Source organism: Amphiura filiformis, chromosome 2, assembly GCF_039555335.1.
Source record: "Amphiura filiformis chromosome 2, Afil_fr2py, whole genome shotgun sequence".
NCBI classification, from domain to species: domain Eukaryota; kingdom Metazoa; phylum Echinodermata; class Ophiuroidea; order Amphilepidida; family Amphiuridae; genus Amphiura; species Amphiura filiformis.
Window position 1 is genome coordinate 58,928,921 of NC_092629.1, and position 14,498 is coordinate 58,943,418.

The window sequence follows — 14,498 nt, forward strand, 5'->3', positions numbered from 1 at the left end:
GCAAAAATAGGATACATCATTATCAGAATGCATTTCTGAACTTTCAAATTCCCTTTCAATATGTCATACCCTCAGAATTAAAGTTACAAGGTGCAAACAGCACAACTGTTTTTAAAGCTTTTGTTATCCAATCTGTCATGTTCATTATTTTGCACAAATTTTAGTTTGGTTGAATATTAGGACTAAAGAGCGTAATATGATCCTGATAGAGAAGCTGCATAATTAAAAGTTTGGCAGACAACATTAAAAAAAGTTACAGAAAAGTGTAATTGTTATTAATATTAATAGTAGTAATTTAACTCAAACCCTTGTTTTACCTGAAAAACAGCCTCAACTCCAAAAACTAAGTTCAATGTCCTTCATATACCAATGAAATGTTCACACTTGACCCAATATTATTGAGAGTGAGTTTTGATACCAAAATACATTATTGAATTGTTCAATATGTGTGCTTTCATAGGACTTTGTCCCTGGAGATTGTAGTGTAATAAAAGTGGCAACTGCAAGTATCAATTTTTATCAGGCACTACTAAGCTTTCTTAACTATGTTACAAAATATTGCAACAAATTTCTAGGTAGATAATTTGATAATTGGCAGCATTGCCATCATATACCTCGCCAAATTTTGTCAATTTCCAACTCCCAAGTTTTTTTGTTTGCAGAGAAAATAAATTTGAGGAAGGAAATTTGATATTGGTGTCTCAATGGCATGGCCCGTAGGGGGTGAGAACTTGAAAATAGAGAAATTTGACGTTGTTTTGTCAGCGATACGCAGGTTTCGGTCCGTAACGCCTTTAAGGAAAGCAATATTGTCACATAATTTAGGTAATTATATCTATTTGGTAGAAATGAAATAGTATGCTTGTCAATTTTTTTTTTGTGATACAATTTCAAAATAAAAACTTCATGCCTTTGTCCTTAAGGCTCCTAATGTATAGAATATATTTGATTAAATAATCTAATCCCTGGTTTACTAAGTTTAATTATCCATTTGATTTCTTAAATAGTTAACAACATTCCTGTACATTCTTGCTATTTAAACTCATCCCCAGAAAGCTTGAGGTTAAGCTTGAAGCTACAAGTCATTGACATCGGTAATGAGGAAGGAGAGTGTTTTTTTTTTTTAAGAATCTTATAGTGAAACTAGTTGAAATTCTGCGCATAATTTGTTGGGAAAACTTATTTTTGGTTCGCTACAAGTTATGACTTGCAGCTCGGGAAAGAAACCGTAAGAAAGATTAATTTGATATCGGGATATTCCAGTTGAAATCCATACACCCCCCTGTGGAAAACATGACCTTAATCTCCCACTGAGGAGAAATAGATTTCAAACGAATTCAGGTAAACCCTACTTGAAATTCACACTCCCCGTGTGGAAGATTTAAGTCATGTCTTACACAGGGGGTGTATGGATTTAAACTGGAATAGCACATCGAAGGAAGGAAAGTGATTAAGAAAATGTATGGGCTGTTAATTTATATACGGAAAGTAACTCTCCTATGCAAATAGGTAGGGATCGGGTTCTGAGCACTTTGGGATGTAACATCTTCACAGAGACATGACTAAAACCAGGTATATACACGCCAACTCCATATGCAGCACATTTTGAGCATTAATGCCGTAATGTTTTTATCCCGTATGTCATCCTGTTAATCCATCATGCGCCATCGTTAATGCTTTGCACGCTATGATCCGTTTGATTTTGAAGTCTTCTTTTGTTTATTGAGCGTTGTTTGTTATTGTAATCTGATGAATAGGACGCATTTAAGTGTAATGCTATAATACATAATGATGAGATGGGTGCATTATGTTGTCACATCATAGCATTGTCATGTCAGGAAGGATGTATGTCTTTCTCTTCATTTTGTATTGTGTTCAACTGGCATTGTAGGTCTATATTGATGGAAAAAACCTTGATGAGGTTTAGAAAAGTGAAGGTCTCGTATAACACAGAGTATTTACTATATATGTGGAAATTGGAGGCAACAAATGAAGTGTGTTTTTGAGAATTTTTCCAAATTGGCCCAATTTGTCCTCAAAAATATTTCAAATTGAGTATTTCATTAATACAAAATTGCAAGTTTTTGTGCGCCAAATCTTGATTTTCACTGGGCCAAATTTGTGACATACTGTCTGAGCACAGATCCTGGAAAGAAACAGGATAAAACACTGAACACAGATGCTCCATCTTGTGATGTAAATTTGGACTATTTGGGATTGTAGATCTAACAAGACATTTTGCACACTGTCAGAGAACACTGGGATTGAGACCCTCCACCAGGGTGCAAATATGGGATCATCTTTGGGGCAATTTATCATCCTACATGTATAGGTCACAAAAGTGATACATCAAACATAACTTGATGGGGTCATTAACATTCCCTCTGTCATCCACATAATTTTTCAAATAGGGGATGTCCCAGAATATGAGGTCCCTCTTCCATCAAAACTACAACTGTTGAGCCAAAGGGGTCTCATGTCCAGTGGCCAAAGTCCATAACAACCTTGTAACTGTTAAAAGATCACAAATTGTTGGGTATAAGTTTTTGTACCCAACACATTCAAAGGTCATTTTTTTCAATGTATAAAGGTATTGGGGTTAAGAACTGTGTGCTGATATATGAGGCCATTAAGATACCAGTGAACAGTGAAGGGTAACTCAGCAAGGTCATAAATTCTTCATCTCTCTGACACAGACAACATAATCATAAATATTTCTTCAATATTTCTTCAACTACATCATTTCTTGGGGATATCCCAAGAAGCTTATAACCTTTTATCTGCTATGGTGGACACCACCTCAAATGTAACAAAATTTTTACAAAAAAAGGATCAGGATTTGGTAGTTTACATAAATGAAGTCACTTCATGCAAAATGTATTCAAATGAGTACAAAATCAATAGCGACATTGGATCAGTGTTTTTTTTTTTTTAGGATTTCGAACTTCTGCACTCAGATTTCTGAAGAGGTTTAGGACTTTAGCATGCAGTCTTGCGCAATAGGTGGCATTCTCACTCTGGGTGTAGATGTAATAAATTCTCACCCAGTGTTTAAAAGTACTTGTATTTAGTGATTTATGGATTGTGTATGAACTAGAAGAAAAATGATGTATAGTTGTACATCAACAATAAAAAATGGGCATAGTTTATGTTTGAACAAAGGCTGTTTGATTTAGAAGATGAGGTCCAGTTACTATTAATGAACCAAGCCACACAAAACCTTATATATTAACCCTCTTTACAGGGCCAGGGTGGTGTCGAATGCAGACGACAAGTTCCATTTTTTTCTTAAAAATTCAAAAATTATTCAGAATTGTATATTTTCAGTACCTCATTACCCCCATCATAATTTTCTTATAAAGAAATACTTTTACATGTAAGTGCACTCGCCAATACAATTTCGGAGTGATAATGTTACCAATTAAATCACCCGATTTTCAAAATGGTAGACCCAGACTATTTTGGTATTTCACAATGGTTAAGCTTACCATGGCAATTTTATCATCAAAGTTTTGCCTGCAATAAACGCCACCCTTTTGAAATTGAAATTGCAGTCCTTCCTGGGCGTTGAGTGGAGGAAATACGCTATGTAAATACATGTGTTGCACATCATTTGTTGATCCAAACTTGTTGAATTAAGACAGATAGATGTCATTCCATTTTGTTGTTTAATAGCACTTGAGATCACTTCTTTGCATCTTTACAAATGAACTGTGCAAAACTGAGATGTGTCAAAACACTTATTGCAGCGGAGACCATGTTCAGGCCAACATATCATATTACATTTAAGTTGGTGCAATCAATGACATAGCGCTATCATTTCATGTTTCCGTCCTGACAAGAGCCATGTCTGCATTAACTTTCAACGACTCGCCTTACTAACACTGGCCGCAAATTTAAGCGCAAAAATCAATCGCGACATGATATTCACATCGGAGAGAGATCAATGGCTGAGCTGAGGTGACCTTAATGTCATCTCCACACACAGTGGTATTAATCACCTAATTTCAACAACAATGGCAAAAGTAGGGTAGTGTATAATGGGCAATTAGAAAAATGAAATGAATAAATGGATAAGTAGAGTATGATATTAATTGGACTGGTATTAGCTGTGGATAAGAAAATTGTTTCTATTAAGAATTTATACATTGGATTATTTATGTATAGGATTTTTAGATTCTTCTATATTGTCAAACCACACGGTTTTTCAATAATTGACGGCTATCGCGATACAAGGCAACCGGTCCCAGGTGTGTAATTTAAACCCCGCTCACACGGATGCCGCCAAACCAAGCTGTTTTGCCAGCGCTTAAGCTGCAAGGGATTAGGCCAAGCGCCGGCTGTGCGCCTTTACTAAGTGGCGTAATTAAGCTTGGATAATTGTATAACGCGCCATTAACTCAGTTCTAACTCTACCTGGTTAGAGAAGTTTATTGAATTTACCACGGCTGCGGAGAGAAACTCATTTGCATAATTTGACGGTTTCACTGCAGATCAGCGTGTAATTTGCAAGAAGTTTTGTTAGATCAAGACGATGCTGCGTTGCATTTGTGCATATCAATTGTCGTAGCTCAGGAGTCCCCCTTCCCTGTTCTCTGTGTCTCATTTATGTTACACAACCATTTCCATATGTGAACTAGATAGTGTGGTGTTGAATACCGATTTCCTTATTCAATAACCCAGCAAATGCAGAGTACATACTGAATAATAAACCTGTTCAAACTATTTTATTGAAAACATTTTTTATTACAAATTTCAGAATTCCAACTTGTCATGCCCATATTTGGGATCTATGTTAAAATTGCATTTAAATGAGTACAAACAAGCCTAGTATTGGTTCAGCGGTTCTTGAGATCAAATCTTGGATCGTCATAGCTTCATATGCAGCAAGTTTTTAAATGTTGATCCCGATAAAACTGTATGCATGAAGTATAAGCAAAGAACAATGCATAACATATATATCCACATGCCGTATGGGAGAAAATGTTTTCATATAGAATAAAATGTCTTCCAAAACTGAAATTTTAATGTCAGCTTTTTTTTTTTTTTTTGGCTATGAGTTTGCTTTTCTTATGCGATTACCATACATTGCTATTCATATCTTGGCTTTGCAATTTCAGAATCCTATCGGGACAGACAGATTTTTTTTTTCTTTCTGAAAATATTTTTTTTGTGACATCATTCTTGTGTTGTTGATTATGTGGATTGCTCTAGTTTTGGCAGATTATTTGGGTTAGCTGTAATGTATTCATGTATGAAACGTGGCGATGAATTTGATTAGTGGGGCACCGAGTCTTTGTTGCGAGATAAATTGGATGAACATGTTGGGGCTATTTTCAGAAACATGAATGTTTAAATTCAGGACGTGGTCACAGGAATACTTAAAGAAATAGACAGATGGAGTATGGGTTTCAAAATGAATCCAAGACAATTCAATTTGAAAAGCATATTCCCTCTGAAAATTATAATACTTAGTTCCGACATATTCCCATTGATAAAGATTTTCCGAGGGGGGGGAGGTACTCAAGTTTGGTTTTGGTAGGCGTGTGTCGCTGAGAATTTGAAAGGGTATCCATCAATATACCAATATACCTATACCTTTCAAGAAATTTGGACCCATCATTATACCAAAAGTCAAAATTTTAGGCAAAATTAAAACAAAAAGGTCATTGATATACCAAAAGGGCAGAAAATGCTACCCATGTTTGCGGCACGTCTCCGTATAGTCATTGTACTGGGTATCTGGGGATTTTTCTTTTTCCACAGGGTATGGCAGATTTGAAATATTTATATAGGCCTATATTTGCCAAAAAGATATCATCATGCCACAGACCCTAGAAAGGGTCTTTGATCATGCATATATGCAAATTAATGCATAATGCATCTTATTTACATATTTTCATAATCACAACTTTATATGAACATCAAAAGTAGTTTTAGGTCAACATCACCAGGAGCATAGCCAGCTTTCTTGGTGGTTTTCAGCCTAAAGCTAAACATTCTGGTTTCTAGATTACAATGTCCTTAACCTTTTGATGGTGTTTCTATATAAAGTAAACTTCTGGTTTCCAGCATTATACAGCTAACACCTGAAGAAATTAAAAATGTAATTCAATTTAACAAATTAAAAACAAAACACTGGGATTAAATCAGATCAGATTTTAACCATCAATTGTGCCTCATAGTATAAAATAGATAACCCCATCATAATATACTATACAAGAATACGAGAGCTGCCTGTCGCTTCAAAAGTGCTATGTTTGAAGTACTGTGAGTAGGAGGACTATGGAATGTATTAAAAATAAAACATGTGCCATAAATTGAAGAACACAAGAGATAATTGTTATGCATGTATAAACACTTCCGCAGGGTTGCCAAACTTGCATTTGGTAGCCCAATTGGGCGACTTTTTGTAGATTTGCTCCATGACTCTTGACCATTATCTGCCCCAATAAAACCAATGGTTAAAACAAAATGGGCCACTTTCCGACATTGGCGCCTGCAACTTTCGGTAGTTTCATGTCTAGTAGAAACCAGTGGTTAGGAGAAAAATTTGGTAACTTCACAGTTTTTTACACGATCTGGGCTAACGGAACTTTGTTGGCAATCCTGCACTTCAGTATTGGTACCTAGGTAAAGATAAAAATGTGATTCTATATAAGTTGTTGGCACTATGCATTTAGAAAATATAAAATTGCACTAGTCTACAATAATTATTAAATAGAAAAAGCAAATGAACGAAAAAAGCATATATTTACTCTCACCAAGTCATAGTAAGTAAAAGATGATTAGGTATGGAAACGCCTTGATGAATTTAGCTGAGGGACTTAGTTTTATGGAAGTGATAAATCATGTTAATGTAATGCTGATTGAAGGCTAGGTTTGTTTCTATAAAAATTTTCTCATTAAGTTGATAAATATTTTCTCTAAAAGAGATGTATTGAAATCTTCTGTTCATTTTTGCATGGGCATAATTGTCCACACTCCCCCACACATATCATTGTGTTTACCCCGTATTTATGTGAACACACCGGGGGGGGGGGTGGACTTCAATATGAAATGGATAGGCCTATAGGTGTAGTAAGGTTGAGACTTTCACAGTTAATGCTTTCAGCAAAATGTTCAAAATATGGGGCCATTGGGGAGAGCATTTTTTGGGCATTCAGTGAGAGAAATATGTAAGAAATATGGGGTCATTGGGATGAGATTTTAATTTCAAATTGGGTTATCTGAATGGGTGACTATTTAAAAACTATACCCCTCTCCCTGTTTTGGTCAAGTCTTCCTTAAGGGGTGTATGGATTTCAACTAGAATAACCCATTGTGGTGAAAATCAGTCATCAGGACATTACTTTATATGACCCCACCCTCATTTTCCCAGATGAATCTGTGTGTAAAGGGAAATCGCACGTGAGCATACAGATAACAGTAGTTGCTTATCTGTCAAAATCATTTTATCATAATCCATGTCAATTTGAGAACACCAGTCTCTCGTAACTTTGAGGTTTTTTTTACAGTTCAGTTTACTACCTTAATTAGAGTACATCGTGTTATTCGAAATCGAGAACAAGGATCCCGAAGGCTGTACATTGGGTTTCCCACTTCGTCTGGTCGTGTAATCGAGAGCGTGTCCCAAGAGGAAGCAACTCGGTGCTACAGCTGTCTTTGATTAGCCTTTTTTTTTCACACCTTAATTTGTATAAAATCGTATATCCCGTCCTACAACTCGCTTGTTGTACACCCTCATGTTGGCATTTTTCTTCTCTCCTCTCAGTCTACTTCAGGATGGAAGAAGATCTTATTTATGATGAGAAAGCACCCTGAAGACAAACCAAGATATAATGGGCTATTCCATTTAATATTTACACTACCCCTGATTGAAAGTCTTCCACGGAGGGAGTATAAGTTTTGAATCGAGAATGGGTAACTTCCACTTGAAATACTCACTCAAAGTTGTGGAAGATATAGGTAAAACCAGGGGAGTATGGGTTTCAAAATGATTAACCCTGACCAATTGCATGTGAAAAACATACTCCCCCTGTGGAGGATATTTCCAAAATCTTCAACAGAGGTAGTGTGGATTTTAACTGGAATAGTCCAATGGGGGGATTAGAGCAAGAAAGCTCTTACTGCAATAGCTGCCCTATAGACATTTGACAATTTCTGTATTCTATATTGTACTCATCTAGAGATATGTATGCCACCTGGCAGCTATCACAGATAGGACATTCTTGAGCTAACCTCTTGTTGTTTTTGAGGGCTTCACTGAATCAACACACTATATGATCAGGAAGCTAGAATATTTTTCGAGGCTATTTTGCGGAGAAATTGACTTGCATTACAAGAAAAAACTTTGTATTGGTAAAATTATAAGCCGAGTCTCTTTGAATTAATGATATTTTGTCGTTTTGTTTCCTCAATTCATATTGCAATGGATTCCCTTGAGATAGTGAGCATAAAACTTCCATTAAAATTCAGAATTACATATGCCATGTTGAGTTTGTGTTATATATCCGTTCTTCAATCAATAAGTTTTTCTACCGTGTTTTTTTTTTATCTCTCTTTTTTTTTGTTTCGCTTTTTTTGGAAAATTGGGTCATGACAGTCCTAGAGGTGCTCTAGTCACAGACTCTGCCACAAAGCTTCTAGCTATGATTGTCTTACCATTATACAGTTAATTTGTAGCTGGAATCAAGTGACGAGTAAGAGATGTTACCTTAAGGAGTATCAGGTCATGTGACATGTAGTTGAGGGGGTTGCTGGATATTTTGCTGCGAGCATAGTGCACTGTGATCCGATTTTGAAACCAAACAGAAGAAGAGAAAATTGGTGGTAATATCATTCATTATACGAGTTGTATTTGACGTGATTGAAATAATGAGTACACAAATGCAACTGTGATATGAAACAAATGAAACCCTGAAGAAAAAAATATGAGCTTATATTTTTAACCTCATAGCCAGTGGCATAGTTCAATAACCTTAGTACTAAAGTTGACCTCAAATTGTGGAGTATGAGTTTCTGTTCCCAACTTATCAGAGGTCATTGTAGGAGTGTGCAAGCATATTGGGGTTAAAAGAACTGAGCCCTTATGATTGGAATGTTTTATCATTATAAGTGAAACCACTAAATTTGATGCTTGAGTGCAAAAATGTCCTAAGTGCTTTATTATAACTATGAACTTAAGACCTTCTTGCATTTAACCAAGTAAAGGTGTAAATTATTGTCAAGTATGAAGCATGTTCATCAATAAACTTAAGTGCAAGAAGTAGACATTAGATGAATTTTGAGTGTGATAATTACAAGTTAAATATGTCTGTGCATTGACCTATATTGAGAGTTAAGCACGGTAACCGATGGCCCAAAAGTTAGCGATGGTGTACCTCCGTATGAATTTGTTAACTACGCCGATACAGATCTGAACACGCTCGATTACGGAGATAATCAGCGAGAAGTATTCAAAGATGGGTAGCTTTTTCGTGGACGAAGTCAGGTCTTGTTCTGTGACTTGTTTTGCGTGGTTAGTAATTGATTTGTGGTGAAATTGGACTAATCCATTTAAAATTCACACTCCCTCTGTGGAAGATTTAGCTAAAATCTTCCACAGAGGGAGTATGATTATCAAAGAATAGACAGTTGGGTACTGTTTGAAATACTCACTCCACTTGTGGAAGATATAGTTAAAACCAGATGTATAGGGGGATAAGTATGGGTTTCAAAATAGTGGAATATATGACCAATTAGTGGAAGGTATAGGTAAAGACAGATACAGGGGAGTAAGGGTTTCAAAATAAATAACCTTAGCCAATTATGGTCTCACTGCCAGTGGCAAAGCCAAATAACCCTCATGTAACAGCTTTAGATCCAAATTTGACCTCACATTTGTGGAGGATGAGTGTTTGCACCCAAATTTTCAAAGTTCATTGTATGAGTGTAAGCATATTGGGGTTAAAGAACTGTGTCCTCACAGATGAGCATAGCTCAATAGCTGCTTTGTGTTAAATATACAAAAACAATACATTAGCATATTTAACACATAGCAGCTTGGAGTTATGAAGTTTTGACATATGCGATGCAGCACATCAAAAGGGGGACTTTGTGTCAAAGTGCTTTTCAAGATACAGATTAAAATAAACAGAAAAAAGTAACCAAAATAATAAGAATTTGGGATGATTTTCACTTATAAAATATGAACTCTGCGATCAATTTTAGCAAATGAGGTATCATTTTAAAGCTTGCAAAATGCTTTCAAAACAGAAATACTCAACTCAAAATTGACTTCACCTGCAAAATCCCCCCTTTCGCATAATATACTTCCATTTGTAAGGAGAAGAGACAGAAATCCAATGAAAGACAACAAAAAGTTGCATAAAACGGCTTCATCTTGATTGTAATAGGAGTCGCTTTATGAGTGGGTTTGAATGTGAGCAGCCGAGTCACGTCGGACATGTCATGATTTACGTATGATATATTGCGGGTTTCAATTCCCTTAATGCTATTTTTTGAAATGGAATTGCCAAATTATATCATGGTTAAATGATATGACACTCACAGCAGTTAAAGTCAGCTCAAGCTATGATGTTGCATGAAAAAGAGGAAGAAAAAATGACTGAAAGTTAAGAGGGAAGAAATCAAGAAAGTGGGATGGGGTGAATCGGTGAATAGAAAACAAGATGTGTGCGGTTGACATGGCTGCAGAAGCGGAAAGTGGAAAATCGCCTGAAGGACAAGCGGGGTCCCCCTGAAAAGATGGCGTATGTCGTCAGAGTTACTCTCTTTTTTCTAATTCTTTTCAAATTTAAATGTGCCAAGGAGATTGAGGTTGACGAGATGAGCGTTGGCAGCAGCACAATCACCCACATGCACAGTTCAGTTGTGTACTTTTCATAATGCAAATTTTGTATTCTATAGGATGTGATAGTGTGTTTCACAATAGATGAGGTAAAATTCCACTGCAACAAGTGTTAATGGCAGAGTTCAGAATTTTGTCTCAAAGATTGATGTTAATATTAGGTATACATTTGTTGACATAAACATGTATTTTTAGAACATTCAAAATTCATATATGTATGTAGTTAAAGTTTCTATTTATATGTGCCCTGATTTTACAAAATGCAAACTTGTGTCACTGTAGTAAGTTATATTACGGACGCATTCATTTTTGAAATCCCTTTAGATTTTATTATGTTAGATACCACAAAGTGTAGGCGAGGGTGGGACAACATCACAACTGCAAAAATAGGAGCCAGAGAAATAGTCTCAATCACAGTGACAAGAGTGCAATAATTCCCACTACCATTGCTCAAAAGTTGACCTCAAGGTATATTTGGTATGAGGTTTTGTACCCTACACATTCAAAGGTCATTGTCATTGTATACATCACATAGTAGAAAACTGTAATTTTGCATTGGGTATTAAGGGGAAGGACAAATCACATAGAATATAGGCCTATATACAATTTTCAAACAGTATAGGCATATTGGGGTTAAAAGAACTGTGCATCCAATACACTAGGATCCACAACATGCTCATCTATCAGGGCACAGTTCTTTAACCCCAATACATTTGTATATTCATTGAATGACCCTTGAAAATTTGAGTGCAAAAACTCATACTCTGCAACTGTATATTCATTAAATGACCCTTGAAAATTCGATTGCAAAAACTCATACTCTGCAACTTGAGGTCAAATTTTGCGCTGTGATCGTTTAATTGAGGTTATTGAACTATGCCATTGGAATGAGGCCATAGTGATAGGGTCTTAATAAAGAGGCGCATTCCAATAGACAATATTATCGGAGGCATCTTTGTGTCTTGCGTGTCTCATTTTGGATGAAATAACAGGGACGGGTTTGATGGGTTGAATGACAGCCGAAACCAGGTCGTTTCAACCAGATGGGTTTTCTGTCGTTTTTATTGAGGTAGAGAAATTGCGTAAAAGAAAATTTGAGGTACGGCTGGGAATTTGAACTAGTGTAAGTGAAATAGATTCGGAGCATGTCTGTTTTGAAAGGGAGGGCTCATCAGACTAGTAGCAGACAGAAAATTGTACGGGGTTTTATTTTATGAAGAGTAACACATTTTGGCTATTCCAGTTAAAATCCACTGCCTTAGGAGGAGTATGTTTTTCAAATGTTATTGCTCAGGGTTAATCATTTTGAAACCCAGATTCCCCCTGTATTATGGCTTTACCTATCTTCCAAAGCTAGAGTGAGTATTTCAAATGCAGGTTACCCAAATGTCCATTTTATTCGAAACTCATACTCCCTCTGTGGAAGACTTTATCTAAAACTTCTACAGGGGTAGTGTGGATTTCAACGGGAATAGCCCAATTTAATGTCATTTTCCTTGTAAAAGTGTCATTTCTTACTGCCATGAGTCAATCACATCATGTTGGCAACTGCGGATCCGAGATTGCAGGGCTGAATACATTTCTGTGATTTAGAATGGCAAAATTAGTCCAATTCATAAACTATATTATCATGACTCAGCTGTGTTTATCAGAGGAAATTTGCCAAAGAACATGGCTGAAATAAGGATAATAGACACTTTAGATTGCATTCATATTACTAATTTGTTTCTCTCTTCTTGTTTTTATGCAGGTTGAAGATGCTATGCTTATGATAGACCGCGCCACTAATAGGCATAGAGGTAAGTAGTTGAATTCAACAGCTTTGACCATTTTCTCACATGCACTCTGTGCATGGTCATCAAGTCTGAGGGTAGAGCCTTGAACTAGCATGCAGCATACAGGAACGGGAATTGAACCAGTCATACAACATGTGCCAAGTTTCCTTTCATGTCTGTTAGTTTGAGTCTCTACCCAATATGGCAGAACTGTGCAATGGATGAATAGAAAGAAGGAAGGGAATCTCCTTGTTTTAAAGCATTGGCCTTATTTTTTTGCAATTCCATGATGGGAGAAGTTGTTGCCTAAATTTGTTAGTGTACTATCAGGCCCCGACCCAAAAAATTGTTAATGTATACTATTTATAGGTGGGTTATCAGGGTTGTTAATGTATACTATTTATAGGTGGGTTATCAGGGTTTTTATGGATAAAAATGATTGAATTTGATTGTACTAGAGAGGGCAGTATTCAATTTACACCATGGTAACTGAAACTGGTAAGGTTTATCTACACAGTAACACATTTGGATATTTCTTGTTGAAATGCATACACCCCTATGGAAGACATGGCCTCTGATTGGTCATCTCCACTTTACACAGGGAGTGTGAATTTCACATTTTTTTTTGGTGAATGGGTGAATCCATTTGAAATTCACATTCCCTGTGAGGAATATTAAGTCATGTCTTCTATTAAGACAGTAATTGGATTTCAACTGGCTCTATAGTACCTGTAGGAATATAGGATGCTTGCATATGCAAATTTTACAAGTGTATATTTTTGCCAATTTTGCAAAATTAAAGAAAAAGCGCACAAAATGTTCAATAATGAATTCCATTTATGGGGCAGTATTTTGCAACTGCAAAATTAACAAATGACAAAATGTTTTATTTGCTTTCAATCAAGAAAATATTTGAACACAAAAATATAAGCTTACACTGTGGATCACAATGGCCTCATCCCAATGGCACAGTTCAATAACCTCAATTAAACAATCATGGTGCAAAATTTGCCCTCCAGTTGCAGAGTATGAGTTTTTGTACCAGAATTGTCAAAGGTCAATGAATGTGCAAATGTATTGGGGTTAAAGAACTGTGTCTTGATAGATGAGCATGTTGTGGATCCTAAGTGATATTATACAAAGAAATAGTGCCAGCCAGCATCAGGTGACACCATGGTAGACCATACATAGCGATATCATAAGTCCAATAAAACCATGATGCGATTCTTATCCCTACCTAATAGCACCACAATTGCATCGCAATTCAGGAAGTCGACCGGTTTGAATTTCAAAGTGTCCACGCCATCCGACTTCCGTCACCTCAAATCCTGACTTAATATCCGAGTCAACGCAGAATTCAACAACACGGAGATGTCAATAAGTCTACCGATAAATAAAAAAACTGTATTTGATTTATTTCACCATCCCAAATCTACCACCGGGTTATCTGTCAAAGAAATTGAAAGATTGCTCAACTTTTTTTTTTTTTTGTCGATTGTTGCCATGACGGAGCGCGGGGTTGCAACCATCAAGCCTGTTAGCGTCAATATCATCAGCTGTTTTCCTTGCCGGATTGCTCTTAGCGTTAAGTCATTCAGGCTATAATTGAATTATTATATTAATGGTAAAATGAATCTAGGTCAATTTCCATGACCTTTTCTTGCAACATTCTACATAAAAGAGGCCAGTTAGTGTGTGTGTGAGCACATTATAGAAGGCTCACATTATTCAAGTATAGAAGGATTACCTCAGGGCCTGTAGGAATGTTAACCTTGTGCATGCTCAATTTTTTGTACACACTTCTAAGTCAATTTATAAAGTTAATATCAAGCAGGTCACAAAAGGAGTGTCTTATTTAGTGTAGGCTTATG

The 14,498-nt window shown here is 36.2% G+C and overlaps 1 protein-coding gene across 1 annotated transcript in view; it reads left to right on the plus strand.

Annotated features, from left to right (window-relative positions):
- Positions 1-14,498, plus strand: part of LOC140146463 (uncharacterized) — a 384,283-nt gene that overhangs the window by 285,066 nt on the left and 84,719 nt on the right. The window contains 1 exon segment of the mRNA XM_072168322.1: positions 12,603-12,651. Within this exon segment, the coding sequence (XP_072024423.1) occupies positions 12,603-12,651 (49 nt within the window).